We start from the raw sequence: 14,461 nt of genomic DNA, 5'->3' as shown, positions 1-14,461 counted from the left end.
TACCTTTTTTCACATAGAGGGCTTTATGCTTTAAACAAACACAAGTCTCTTGATTGGAGGGATAAAATAAATGCAGCTCTCTCAAGCGTAGCTTTCTATCCTGCTGGGTCATTTTAAAAATAGCATTTACATTCTGTCCATCCCAAAGTCCAAGACACTTCCCTTGTGTTGCCTGGATGCACTGACAATCAGTGAAAACACTGAATTGATTGGTCACCAGCTGGAGCAGCTCCAAACTGGGAGTTGAACTGGGAGGGAGCTGGGCCCTGCTGCTGGTCCACCAGTGACCTTTGCTGGTGGGACCTCTGCCCACCTTGTTTCCATGCTCCACCCTGAGCCTGCTGCAGTCTGCAGCCTGCCCCTCCACCCAGGAATTCCAGGGCATGCCTAATCTCTGGATGCTCAATACAGATAATTAGAAAGAGCTGTGGGAGCAGCCAGTGTGGTCATTAGCAATTCTGCACCAGGGCTCCAGGCAGGAAGGAGCTGTGCTGCTGTCTTGGACACAGAGTGGAGCTCATTCCTCCCCTCCTCTCTCCCTCCCTCCTCCCCAGAGTATCTGTGTGGTCCCTGAGCTGAGCTGCTGCATCCTCACTGCTGCAGCCTTGGGAATGGAGGGACCCAGCCCAGTCTGCTTCTCCTCTGTGGCATTCAGCCCTGGTGCCATTTGTGGGAGCTGCTGATGGAAGTGGCAGTTGTGTGGCCAGCAGGGAGTTGCCTTTCAGCAAGGGAGCCTAACAAGGGGAATTCAGGCTGAAAAGAGACATGCAGAGCAAAACTCAGGACTGATCAATGTCTAATTGGATTATTACAAGAGGGAGAACTCCTTAGTCCCTGCTTTTGGTGTGTAATCTACCTCTGCAGACAGAAGTGACTCCTGCTCTGCCTTCTCACAGAGTGTGACTGGTGGAAATTACAGAAATACCACTCACACTTGATAAATACCTCCTGTCACCATTACCTCATCTCTGAAATGACCCAGACACATCCATAAAATTGCTTCTGCCTAGACCAGCTCTCATTTGGTCCTCTGTGTTTAACAACCCACCAGCTCCTTGTGAACGTGGTTTTATACATTTTCTGTCTCTCTTGTGCATAGCAATAAATTAAGACCCAAACTGAGGAATATGTACAAACTCCTGTAACTTTACTAACCTTTGAAGTAGGTGACTTTTAGTAATGAGGATGCTGTCATGGGGTTATTTGCATTCAAAACAACTCAGATTATTTGCTAGGAAAGGTTCAAATTCATCCACTGTGTGTTATAAGCTGTGCCAGCAGCTACTCTAGCCTGTGTTCATTAGAACTTGTTTTCTTTATAAAATCTCAGTCTTTATGTATAAAAATGCAAACAAAAGGAGCAGTAAAAGGCACCAGCAGAGCTGTTTGGCTCCTCAGGCAGCTTGGTTGCAGGGATGGTTTCAGTGTCAGTAGAATCTTGCCTTGCAAGCAAAGGAAATAGGAGGCTACATAATTACTTTATTACCTTAGCTGTCTCCCATTTGCTACAACTTTCATTTTTTATTGTCATGAAAACTTCAGCCATTTCAGCACCACCTCTCCCTTGTAACCACAGTATCAGAACTAAGCTGCCTTGAAGAGGTCCTGAACCACAGGAGCAAAGAGCTGAGTTTGAAGAGTGCAGGATTGTTTTAGAATGGCTTTAGAATTTACTCTGAACAATGTCTGTAGGACAAATCCTGTCCGGATGAGCTTGTTTTAAACACAGAATTTTAGACAGCACCATTCCACCTATTCTTGCCAGTCTGCCATGGGTAGGAAAGTTAATATAAGAAAATTGGATCTGCCTGACTTTTTGGTATCTTCTCTGAGTTTTGAGATGGAAATAGTTGGGAGCTGAAACATCTTTGTGTAGGATGCATAATATCCTTTTTAAATTTCCTCTGTTTAAATGTCTCTGCTGTATGTAAATTCTATAGCAAATTGGTGTTTGATGCTTTTACAAAAAAAAAAAAAAAAAAAAAAAAAACAGCCATAAATCCTCTAATATCTTATCTTTGCTAAAGAGCTCATTAATTCACAGTTACTGAAGCAAATGATAAATGGTAAACCCAAAGCAGCACCTGTGGCAGCAGTGGAGAAAAGAGCAAACAGAACCTAAAAATGTGATGGGAAGCAGGGATTCTTTATAAAAAGAAATGCAGTAAATGGCATGACTTTTAAAGAGCTGGCATCAGTTCCTTTTCATTTCATAGTGCTGCTATGACATGATTTAACTGCATTTTCAGAGAGCATTTTGTGATCTGAGCTCTGCTCTTCCATGCATGTGTAATCAGCAATAAGATACATGGCTAACTGACATGCTGAGAGAAGCTTTAGAAATATGGATTATGGGATAAAAACACAACATTTTAAAGAAATTTAAAGCAATTCTTATGAGACTGCAGTTGGCTGGGCCATTTGAAGCAGGGATATTAATACAGGCTGGAGGATAGGAGGTCACCTGGCTTCCTTCCCAGCCCTGGCTACTCACTTAATCTCTGTGCAATACATTGCTGGTTTGATTTCTTTTAATCACAAGGCATTACTTCATTTTGGATTCCATTTAAGAGAAAAAGATTGGTGAGAGAATTGAGAAAGCTTCCTGGTAGTAGATGGACTAAATGTGATGTACAAATCACTTCAGACTTGCAGCTCCCCATTGAAAATAGCTGTGTGCAGTTGTCATCTGGGTGTACCCTGCAATTACAGAAGAATCCAGGCAGCCTCTCATTTCAGGCATTCATGCCTTTCATCCCTGTTAACTGGACCTGACCACACTTCTCATTCACCCATAGTTCCAGTAGATTGCCCAGATGTTCCATATCTTTGCTGGAGCATTTCAGATGAACTGGAGTGTTTTGCTTGTTTGGAAGGCTGAAAGGAGCCATCCTTTCCTCATATTGATTCTTAGGAACTGTTCAAAACTTGCCCAGTGAGAGCCTAAAGATTCTTTTGAATAAAATCTCTTTGGCTGAACCCTGTTAACCTGGCCCAGCCAGTTAGGGTGTAATAAATCAAATTAGAGCTGCAGTTTTGTGCAGCTGTTGTTAAAGATGGGTAGGTTTGGGTCCTCTTTGGAAGTTGCCTGTTGAGGTACCTTGATCCATTTTGCTTTAGAAAGGTCAGGGTTCAGATGTGCAGAGCTTCTGTTCAGACCTGTGTTTAAATATATCCAATAAAACCACTGAGCTGTTCAGGAGGAGCTGTGGGGGCCTGGGTAGTGATGAACCACTTGAGGGAAGCTGCTATTAAAAACAAGGCAATTGAATAGATTCAATAAATTGAATCTATTTACTCAGTAGATTTATTTTCAGGTATTTCATTTTATATTCTGCATGGGCTGAACCTCCATGATCAGCCACTCTGGCAGGTTCCTTGTGTGCCATTCCATCCCAATAACTTGGGAGAGGCAGGAAGGGATGCTGGATGGAATAATGATGCTCAGCTTGTATTTCTTGCAGGCCTTCTTCCTCAGATTCCAGGCTAGCTTCAAGCTGATTCATGTCTGTAATTGGTAATTCTGGCTCTCAGGGAGAAAATTATGACTCAGAGCCATTGCTGTGGGCACAGTAACACGTGCATAGTGGGAATATCTTGTATCAGGATTTTAACCTACTCAGACTGTACTGAAGAGTGCATGATGTCATTGTTGCTTTTTGCTTGGAGTCAGAGATCGAGTGAAATCTAATGGGGTGGTGGTTTTTTCCTCAGACAAACAAAGAATTGTTTTTAGTGAGAACAGATCACACAGATTTCCCTGGGTGTCTCTAGCAGGGCTCTCCAAGGGCTCTGTTATCTGCAGGAAAGGTCCTGTTCCTGGAATGGGGGCTAAGGTCAATCACTTCCAGGTGGTTTGTGTCTTTTAGGCTTGACCTGACACTGATATCCTAGATTGTACATTTGTTATCCAAATAACATTGCCTGGATATTTCTCTTTTTTCAAATTTTGCTTTAATGTTCATAAAAATAGGTCTTTCTGGTCACTTTGGTACTTTGATAGCTGTGCTCCCTGGTGTGCCTCCAGATCCCAGTGTCTGAACAATCCCAGTGATGTAGAGGAGTTCACTTGTGAGCTTGAAGAGAATTTGGTGTTTCCACTGATTGGTGACCCTGCAGGAGTGCTGAGGACAGAGCCTGGGCTGCCACTGACCACAGGATGTGCTGTGGCCATTTGACAGCAAATTTTTCCTCCTTTCCTGATAAATGCTGCAACTCGGTTTGATCTGAATCCCTGCTCCATTTTCCCATTTCTCCCTGCACTCATTGTGATGGCTCAGAGTGTTGCCATCCTTTCTGGGTGTCTCATGAGAAGCCACATGCAGCTTTTCAGAGCTTGGGGTGTCCAGAAATGGGACATAGAAATGCAGCTTGGGGTTGTGCATTAACAACCAGCATGGACACAAATAGCTCCCATATATTCAGGGACTGAGCAGGGAGAGAGGTGTGGCAGCAAGACTGAGACAGGCTCTGCTGCCAAAATAATCAAGAGAAGGGAATAGTTTCCGAGGTGTTCATTCCCTAAATTGTTTTCCTTTTTTTTTTATTTTTTTTTTAATGGCTTCAGGGGAGCCAGAGATCTTCCGAGAAATCAGAGTTGTCTCTATTTTGACTTAATTCCTCTTGGTGTGGTGGAGTGGGGAGTTACTACAAATAAAGCTGCAGTGTAGCAAAACACAGATCACTTTTCATTTACCATGTCCTTATATCCCAGACTGAGAAGTATCTAACACAGAAGCCAAGATGAAGTGCCAGGGAGAGGAGTTTGTACTGTGTATGAAATGGAAATGCATTTGTTTAGAGAAAAGAAACCAAAATTCATTGATTCTTGTTAGATGTAAAAATGGAAGTAGATGACCTTGAGTATGCCTAGGTATTTTTTATTGTACTGTGAACTGAATGGTTGAGCTGAACCTTTGAATGTTCTTTTTGGGGTTGCATTTAGGACAAAAATTCAGAATTGAGTTCGTTTTGGCCGTTGATTGTGGCAAACCACTTTGCAGCAGATTTCATCTGTGGTTCAAACATGGTCAGCAGAATCCCATCCTTGAACTTTTGCTTGTTTGTAAGACTTAGATCCAAAAGTTACTGGCTGGACAATGCTGTTGGGGAGGTGAGGATTTTTGAACCTAGTTTTGGTAGACATGAGCACTTCTTATGTGTAGATATTGTGATTTGGGAAAAGGAGAAGAGCTTTAGGTGTGTTTAAAATTGCAAGGGTAAGTAAAATTATTGAACTGATTGTGGGATAGTGAAATACTGTGTGAAGGAGCAGTTTTGTATCTCACATAGTAGCATCATGAAAACAAGGATAGATACAACATTCCTACACAAACAAGCTTTCCCTTTTTGTCTGGTCCTGTTGCATAACTAAGGCTCTGTTTGTTCCTGTTTCCATGGCCTTTGGGAAAGAGGAGGAACAACCTCCATTTTCCATTTCCATCCTACAGTATAAAATGAGAATATTGGCATTTGCTGATAAGCTATTTGCTGATAAAACATATTGGCCTCAGTAAAAACACTTCTGTAACTTGGCAGTCACTTCTTTCCCACTAACTGCAGATTGATAAATAGAAAGGAACTTGTTTGTCTGAAACTTCAAGAAAGCAGAATAATCCAGCTCAGCCAATTCCATACACACAAAGTTGGACTTACAACTGAAAACTTGCAACTTTATGGAATAGGCAATGCCAAGGCAGCTTTCAAAGCAAATTTTTTTTTTTTTTTTGTGATGGTGTTCAGCCAGTGCCTCATTTTTGTATTGTCTTCACTGACAGATGTTAATAGAGCCCTACAACGTGGTGGCTGGGGCAGTGTGGGGATGTCAGCTGCTCTCTGAGCCCATTAGAGTTGTAGATTTATTACAAAGTATTTTAACCTGAGATATTCACTACTGCTTCAATTTGAGTCATGTTTGGTTATGGACATTTATTACTAACTGGAAATTTTGTCTGACTGGACCAGGTCCAGGTTGGATAACTAATCAGTGAGGTATCAGGAGCAAGGAGCACATGCTGAAATAATTCCTGTCTGGGTTTTAGTGTCTGCATCAGCTGTTGTATGAGAGATGCAGTAAAAGCCTTGTCTTTGGGGGAGTCTTGAAAGAAACCAGAAAACGGCTAACTAAAGAGAATGCAGGGGTGGGGAGTGTGAACTGCAGCTGAGCACAGAGGAGGATGTGGCTGCTCAGGGGGTTGGAGGTGACTCCACACCTGCAGGAGTGTGGGAGAGGGTGCAGCTCCACCGTGCCCCAGAGCCCCTGCCCCAGCAGCTCTTGCTCTGGAGCAGTTCACTGCTCTGTTTTTAGCTGCAAGACTTGGCCATGGGAATTCCTGAGAGTGCTGGTGTGGCCAGGCAGTGCAGACAGGAGCATCAGAAAGGTCACCTTGTTCACAGGGGCAGAACTGGGCCATGGGGCTGTTTTAACTGCAGCTGTGCCTCGTGAGAGCACCCAGGGAGGAACCCCCAGTGCACTCTATATCCCCAGAATTCCTGTGGTTTAAAGGAGCTCTCTGCAGATGGGCTGACTTCAAAATACCATTTTCTGTTTCTGTAGTCACTGCAACCCCCATGGTTCTGGACCTCAGCTGTCATGAACAGGGAAACTGGGCTTGCTCTGTGCACCTGGGTGCAGCCTTGTAGTAAGAGGCTGGCACAGAACAATCCAAGTGTCTAGAAACAAGGGAAGGAAGTTTATATTTGTCCATATAAACTCCCAGCTCTATTAGACTATTTCCTTCCAAATTTTTTTCTTCACCTCCCTCCTTTTGGAGGTGACAGTGGTGGGAATGTCACCACAGATATTTCTAGCTCAGCTCTGGGGTTTTGTTCAATGGCTGGATAAAAACTATTGTTTGGAGATTTTTTTTGTTGTTGTGTAGCACTGTTCAAGGATGACTCATGTTTTCTCTTACAGAATATTGATATTACCAACTTCAGCAGCAGCTGGAGTGATGGGCTGGCCTTCTGTGCTCTCCTGCACACATATTTGCCTGCACATATTCCTTACCAGGAGCTCAACAGCCAGGACAAAGTAAGTTGTGTTGTACATTTGCAGAATTCACAGTGAACAGAATGGATGAAAAGGGGAAGGAAACCAACGGTGAACTCCCAGAGAGAAATGCAGGGACTGCTGGGTGATGAAACAGTGACAAGTTGGCTAAATCCAGCAGGTGCTGCAAATAAACACAAGGACAGTATCTATCATAGTAAGAATTATACTATCTACAAAAATGCCTTATATTAATTAAAGCCTCTGCAGAAGCCTTTCATTCATAGTAAAGACAGAACTTTAGTGGTTTTTTTTCCCAGTTGTAAGCAGTTTCACAACAACCTATTTGTCAAAAACAGAGGGTGTCACTCAGGCAGAAGTAGATGAGCTGTTCAAAGACAAAGAACTTGTGAGTGAGAAAGATCAAAAAAGAGTGAGACTCAAAAAAGTCTGCAGGCAAGTATGGAGTCCAGGGGTTTAGTTTTCAAATACACCTGCTCATTTAAACTTACTGGGTAACCAGATGCAAGGAAAGGTTCAGGAGCAGTGCTTTGATGTTAATCCTTTTGAACTTTATTTTTACAGAAGAGAAATCTGCTGTTGGCATTTCAAGCTGCTGAAAGTGTGGGCATCAAACCCAGTCTGGTGAGTAACCTTTGAGCAAGGGGACATTTGCTGCAAACACCATTCCAACACCTTTCCTTGTTGCCACGTGGCCAGTCAGTGACCTTGCACTCAAAGTGTCACACAGTGCTGGGGAGGGCTGCACCACCATCAGGATGCTGTTAGGAGAACTTCCAGAAAGAATTTGTAGAAGCACAGAATAAATATAATTTGGAGAAGCTGCTGAAAGTCATCCAGTATTGAAATGAGGGAATGGATTATGTTCTTATTTTAGATGCCAGCTGCAGATTATTCATAATTTTATGGACAGACTTGCCATATTACACCATTACATTAATGGTTGCACCGTTTTGTTTCCTGTTGTTTTAGTGCTTTAAGAAACAGAAAGACATTAAACTATTCAAAAAAACTTTTCCAAAATTAACTATATGACAAGGGAGATATAAGTTTAATATGAAGGGAAAACTATTATGGGGTTCATGAGCTAGATTCAGAAGCAAAGGAGCATCAGCTTAAATGAAGTTGTATAGAGAACTGATCTTTGATTGCAGATGGCAGAAATATTTTAGGTTGTAGAATGCATGAAGAGATTTCAGAATTGCACTTGGCCAGTGGATCATTGCAGTGGTCCTGATGGCTGTGGGGGGCTCAGGAGTGGGAGCAGAGGTGCTGAGGGGCCCAGGGGAGCTGTGGGGCTGCCTGAGCGTGGTGCTGTGTCTGGCAGGAGCTCAGCGAGATGCTGTACACGGACCGGCCCGACTGGCAGAGCGTCATGCAGTACGTGGCCCAGATCTACAAATACTTTGAGACCTGAGCTGCAGAGCAAGAGGTGGACACGAGTGGGGAAGAGAACAAAGAATGCTACAGATGCACTCGATCACTTTAAAAGCCTGCTTGCTCCTCTTCCACAACCAACTGAAGCTCTTAGTGTGAAAGGAGGCTCTTCCGTAGGTTTGATTCCATCTGGGACTGCAACCAAATAATTCCCTGTTGTCCACCTTTGCAAACCAAATCCATTGGTAAGTTTGCTCCCACATGGAAATTGCAAAGCGTTCTCAAGCACACATGGGATATTTCTGAAGAGGATCCCTTGGGCTAACAACGTTTGCCTTGACAGGAGACCTGCTACACAATGAAGTTTGAAGTCAATGTGGACTATGCTGGCACTCAAGGGAGGCTGGGAGATTAATGTTCATACAAAAGCTCACAAAAATGCTCTTCTTGCCAAAAGATGCTTAATTCATCCCAAGTACATGTTGTTTTCTTGCCTCCATGTATTTTAGAAAACACCTTTGACAGATGCACTTAAGTTGTAGAACCTTAACATGAGTTACTCTTGCAGATCTCACCCAATAACTGCACTAATTTACTCATAGCAGAACCAGCAGGATGGTAACAGGATCATTTGTAACTCAGAAACCACCTTCTGTTCATCACCAGCTAGTGAAATAAGTCTGAAAGGTCCTGTTAGGTGCTGGGACTTCATTTCATCTCAAACAGAAATAATGTCTTTGAGGAAAAATAGGTTTATTACTCCAGTTTCATTACTTGGTTACTCCGGGAAGCCAGAGCTTGGTTTCCTGGCTGACTGTGCAGGCACAGTTATCACAGGAACATTGCAAATGCAATTTAACAGCTTTAGCTTGAAAGGTGCCAGTAATCAGGTGAGCAATACAGTGACATCTCATATTTTTTGTGGATTGAGTGGAGTAACTTCTTCCCTCTGTGTTGCTCCTGTCTGGTCAGCACAGCTGTGTCATTGCTGCCTGGAGGCAGGAATCTGGAGACAGCCTGTGCCCTGTGCCATGAAATACAGCCCATGGGGCACTGGGACATGCTTGGAAGTGATGTCATGCTGTGAAGGAACAGTCATATATCAGCACCAATGGAAGGTGCAGCTTTGCTCCACAGATGACAAACAGTGTAACTGGAACCCATCTGTGCCAGGGAGATCGGGCGCCAGGGAGCAGCTTCCCACCAGAAACACTGTTAGGAAAATGCCTGACAGACACTGTGAAGTGTCCATTATTCTGTGTCTCTCATTTCACCTGATGAAATTAATTTTTGTGTTTGTCTCCAAGGATGGAAGCATCCAACAGGCTGCTGGATTTGCTCTAGGAGCATGTAAAGGCATGCTGGTAGGAGAAAGTTGGTGTTTAGTTACTGTGCTTAACCCTGATGCTTTGTGGACATTAGTCCTAGGGAGCTAGGCATCATTTCTCTCTTGCAAAAAATAATAGTGCTCACTGCTCCTGCCTCCTGGAAAAAGGCTCCTGAAACGGAAACAAGAGATTTCACAGAACAAAATTGGTTTCAGGCTTTCAAGGGCTTTGCAGGTGGCTGATCTCAGCCTCTGGTTCCCCATAGTGCTTTGTTGTTTGATTTGATTTTACTTTGTAATGCTATTTAATTAATAAACAATGTATTTCAGACTTGGTGTTCTCACAGCAGAATACAGGATTCAGGAATAGATGGAAAAGCCCAGGGCTGGGGAGTGGTTTGAACAAAGGATGCTGGAGGAAGGCAGTGCCTGTTCTGGGGGAGGACAAAATCATCTCTTGCTCTTGGTTTTAGTCTGAAATTAATTCTAATCCATTGCCTCTGGGAAAGGCCAGTTGCAGTCTTTGGAGAGGCTGTGTGGTAAAAATGACCAGAGGAGAGCACAGGCAGTTCCTGCCCTGTGAGCAAGCAGCTGAGTGCTGCCAAGGCAGCTCCTTGCAGGGGATCCCTTTCCTTAGGTGGAATTCACTCTGGAACCTCTCAGCACACCCTGCTGTCCATGGAGAACCCAAGATGAGTTACGCTAAAATACAGGATGAGATGGAAGAGGAAAACTGTGCTGAGCAGAGTTCCTTGAGGCATTTGCACTGCAGGGCCCCATTGCCTGTGGATCAGCAGCTCTTTTCCCTGGAGGTGTCCCCTGGCAGGGATCCCAATTCTCTCCAACGGGCTGGAGTTCAAAGCTGGAGTGAAGTCAGCACAGAAAATTCCATATTCCTCAGTGGGCTTTGGATTGGGCACTTGCAGGGATGAGAAAAACACTTTTAATTCCCAGTGTGTGGTAAACATCTCAAAGTCAGAGTAAATGATGTAAAAAAAGGGAATTTTAACCCTGTGGTCACTGGAAGGGTTTGCAGTGTCCATGGGGTGTGTGTCACCTCCTGTGTGAGAATCCTCTGCTCCCAGGGCTCTTCTGACACTGCTCTGGCCACCAAGGCTCACTTTACCCTTGCAGACCATTCTGTGAGGTCCAGCTGCTTTTTCTTTTTTTTTTTTTTTTCCCAAATGATTTGTGCAAAGCAATGTTTGTCATCTCTTTGCTGCTTCCTCTCCTATGCTCCTCCCAGCAGCATAGTCCAAACACTAATTCTACCCAATTCTAGTGGTGTATTCCTAATTTTTTTACTTAGGTAGGAATTACAACACAGAGTTGTAGTAGGGAAGAAGATACTTGATTTTATCTTTTCTTCAGTGTTACTGTTCTGTCCTCAAACCTGCAAAACATCTTATTTTGATACTTGGAGAGATGGTTTTCCAGATTATTTTTTAAAATTAAGAATATTGTTTATTTGTTCATTTAACTGTTACAATATTGGGGGGTTTCTTCCTTTTAAACATTGCACAGTTACATTTCTAGACTTTGATTTTCACAAGTTGCTCTTGTTTTTTCACGCTGCCTTAAAATTTCAATATGAATTTAAATTTATCCTATATGAGATGCTGCAGGCCTGGTTTTCAGAGACTCTTCAGGCCCTTGTGAGACATCTTAGATTGGAGCTGCAAAATTTAAGTTCCAGCTGCCTTTAAAGTTAGGGAATTTAATTAAGTTAAGCAAGAGAGCATGTGGGTAGTCTTTATAGAAGTTCTGAGAATTCTCTGAAAATGTCCTGAATGTGATGATGTGACAGGGATGGTGTTGAGCAGGAGCTTTGCCTGAACCTCCTAAATCCTTTCTGACTTTGCCTCTTAGGAGTAATGGCTCTTTCCCTGGTGTGCAGGCAGATAAATCTTGTCTTGTCCCTTGCTCCTTGAATTGTCACTCACAGGCACCACCTGGGGAGTCTGGGGCTGCAGGGGAGCCAACAGCTGGTTTGGGATGGGCAGGTGAGCAGAAGGGTTGGAAGGGAGTGCCAGGGACATTGCAGGCAGGGATGGTGGTGTGTTGTTCTGCAGTGGAGGAGAGGAAAGGAGATTGGAGTGTGGGAGCTGCAGTCCTGCTCCTGGGAGTTCAGGTGAGACAGAAAAGGTACAAATTGTTTCATGGCTTGGGAAGGTACAGAGGAGTGAGGAGTGAGCCCGGAGTCAGCCCTGTGAGGAGCTTTTCCAGAAGGGCTGAGGAGCTTTTCCTGAAAGTTCCTGGTGAGGCTGAGGGAGGGCCCAGAGTGTGAGGAGAGGGACAGGGCACAGGCACACCTGGGGCTCTTTGTCACAAAGGACATCAGAGGCTCTGTGTGGGCTGTCAGCTGGAGGGGCATTCCTCCTAAGAGAGCAGCCAGGGGGTCTCAGCAGGTGAGGAGAGGGCCCAGCACAGCTGGCGGCCCTTGCCAGGCTCCCCTTCCCCTGCCAGTCCTGGTAACACAAAGGGGACAGAGACTTTTGTTCTTCCTGCTCTGCAGCAGGGCAGCTGTGCTAAGCAGAGGGATTTGGGGCTTATGCAGGGTCCCTTTGAGGTCTGGCAGTTTTCTTTCTGTGATTGGAAGTTGGTTTTGACAGGTTTTCTCTCTTGTTTTGTACGTGCAACCAGTTCTGTGCAAGTTTTCTGACCAAACCAAGTGTACACAGGCAGAATGATTGGTTCTTCCCAGTTTGATTCCTGACCTGGAACTCTTCAAAAATCCACCTTTTGGCTTCCCTGACTTTCCCCCTTCCTTGGCAGTGACCACACGAGGTTTGTTCATACCTCCCTCATCCTGCTGTGCTGGGGGTACCAGCAGCGAGGATCTGACCAGGCCAGCTCTTGGCAAAGCTGAGCCTTGTGCATCTGATCACAGGCAGGGGCTGTATGGGATGAGATTATGCATTTTCCTGTCACAAGAGGGCTTTTTGCCTAAAAAGACTCAGGGCATGGAGCATTAAGACATTTTTAAACCCAGCAATAAGTTCTACTATGCTCAGCTGTGTTGGTTTGTACCAACTGCAGTGCCATCGACGCTCGCTCACCGACACGGTGCAGAAGCAGCTTCTCACTGAACTGCAAATAACTTTATTTTCTCAGCTGATGGTCTCTCCATTTTTGACTTGCACGTGTGCCAAGTCCCATTGGGCAGTGCTGGACACAATGTTTTTATTGACTGTTGGTCCAGGCTTGAGTTTGTCATATGGGATGATCACCTCTGACAGTTTTAGCTTTCCCTGTTGGGTACAGATGTTCCATCGTAATCTAATTTATACAAAGAGCACATTAGAATGTACATACTAAGCATTGCAGATTTGGACATGCTAATATTTAAATATTAACATTATTAAAATGTATGATGCAAAATCTGTGTAATATTTCTAATAAATCTTTTTCTGTTTCTGAGGTTTGTTGAAATGTTTCAGTTACCTACATACAATACAAAATCCAAAGTATCCCTGGAAGTGTTCAAGGCCAGTTTGGAGGCAGTCTGGAAGGTGAGATGACAGATCCCAGAGTTAGAAGCACCTGGGAGGCAGTGCCAGAACATTGCAGAGGGTGAGCAGTGTGTGCACAGTGCCAGAAACATCCCTTGGAGTCTTCTTCAGGCACCATCCCCTCCACCCACAGAGCTTTCAGAGGTGCTGAAATCAAATTCCAGAACAATTTCACAGAGGCTGCTTTTGTCTCACCAAGGTGGTGACAGCAGTACCAGAACAATCCAGCTGCCAAGTAAGCCAAGAAAACTGAGATGATAAAAGAAATGGGCATTTAAAGCTCTTCAGGCCTCTCAGGTGTGTTTGTGTCCAGCTGGGCAGGTGAAACCCTGTGGGAAAAGTTGTCATTTACATAACCCAAGCTACTTTGCTTTTCCCCACCTAAGTATTGTTTTTCAGCCCTGGATTTTTATTGCTGGGCCTTAAGTGATGCTCCCAGGCTCTGCTGTCTCTTTTCAGAGTACACTCCTGGTGCTTTGATTCATTTGTGGGGAAAGCTGGATTTTCTGTGGGCATGGCCAGTGAGGGAGGGCCATGGACAGGTTTGGTTCAGCAAGAGACTGAAATCCAAAGCCAATAATTTCCTGGGGGGATTTGTGGGTGGTTGTAGGTGAGGTGGGAGGACAAGATCCAGGGCTGCTCAGTGTGCTTTCAGTAACTCCTGGTGCTTGGAGAACATGGATTGGCGTGGAAAGAAGAATTCCCTTCCTGACTGGTGAAAGATGGAAGCCAGAGCAGATGGGAGAGAAGCATAAGAAATGTGAGTAGAATAAAGAGTCTTCCAGATGGGCTGCAAAGGTCAGAAGCAGGTGGTTGAAGCCTCACAGAATTATCCAGTTTAATACTGGAGGGCTCTGGAGTAAATGTCACCCAGGAGAGTCAGGTGCTGGGGGAGTCACTGGTTTTATTGAGCTTAACAGGAAGAAAATGAGGCTGTAAAATGTCAGCGTGGGTAAATATTATTCACACATCCAGAAAGTGAGCTGCTTTCCCCTCTTAAAACACAGCAATGACCGAGGCTTCATCCTCAGACCCTCAGCAAGAGTTTAAGCTGGTTAAAGAGAAAGTAACAAGATTAAGAGAATTAACGTGGGAGCAAATGTCTTTCTTAACCTGCTCCTCACAGCTGCACACCTTCTGTGCAAAGCCCCGTTAAAACTTCTCTTGGCTTAACAAAAAAAGAATTTACAGCAGTTCAAACCTTTGTTCCACCTTGATGTGCTGTAACTTTTG

General features: G+C 44.2%; 1 protein-coding gene across 5 annotated transcripts in view; it reads left to right on the top strand.

Annotated features, from left to right (window-relative positions):
* The window catches only part of SPECC1 (sperm antigen with calponin homology and coiled-coil domains 1), an 85,478-nt gene extending 72,342 nt beyond the window's left edge, over positions 1 to 13,136 (top strand). For all 5 annotated transcript variants that reach the window (XM_026797169.2, XM_074557149.1, XM_005493517.4 and 2 more), the window contains 3 exons: positions 6,917 to 7,033; positions 7,577 to 7,636; positions 8,340 to 13,136. In XM_026797169.2, coding sequence (XP_026652970.2) covers positions 6,917 to 7,033; positions 7,577 to 7,636; positions 8,340 to 8,429 — 267 coding nt within the window. In that variant the 3' untranslated portion in view covers positions 8,430 to 13,136. The remainder of the gene's footprint in view (positions 1 to 6,916; positions 7,034 to 7,576; positions 7,637 to 8,339) is intronic.
* Positions 13,137 to 14,461: the final 1,325 nt, after the last annotated feature.

Source organism: Zonotrichia albicollis, chromosome 22 (assembly GCF_047830755.1).
Source record: "Zonotrichia albicollis isolate bZonAlb1 chromosome 22, bZonAlb1.hap1, whole genome shotgun sequence".
NCBI classification, from domain to species: domain Eukaryota; kingdom Metazoa; phylum Chordata; class Aves; order Passeriformes; family Passerellidae; genus Zonotrichia; species Zonotrichia albicollis.
This window is presented reverse-complemented; position numbering and strand designations above follow the sequence as displayed.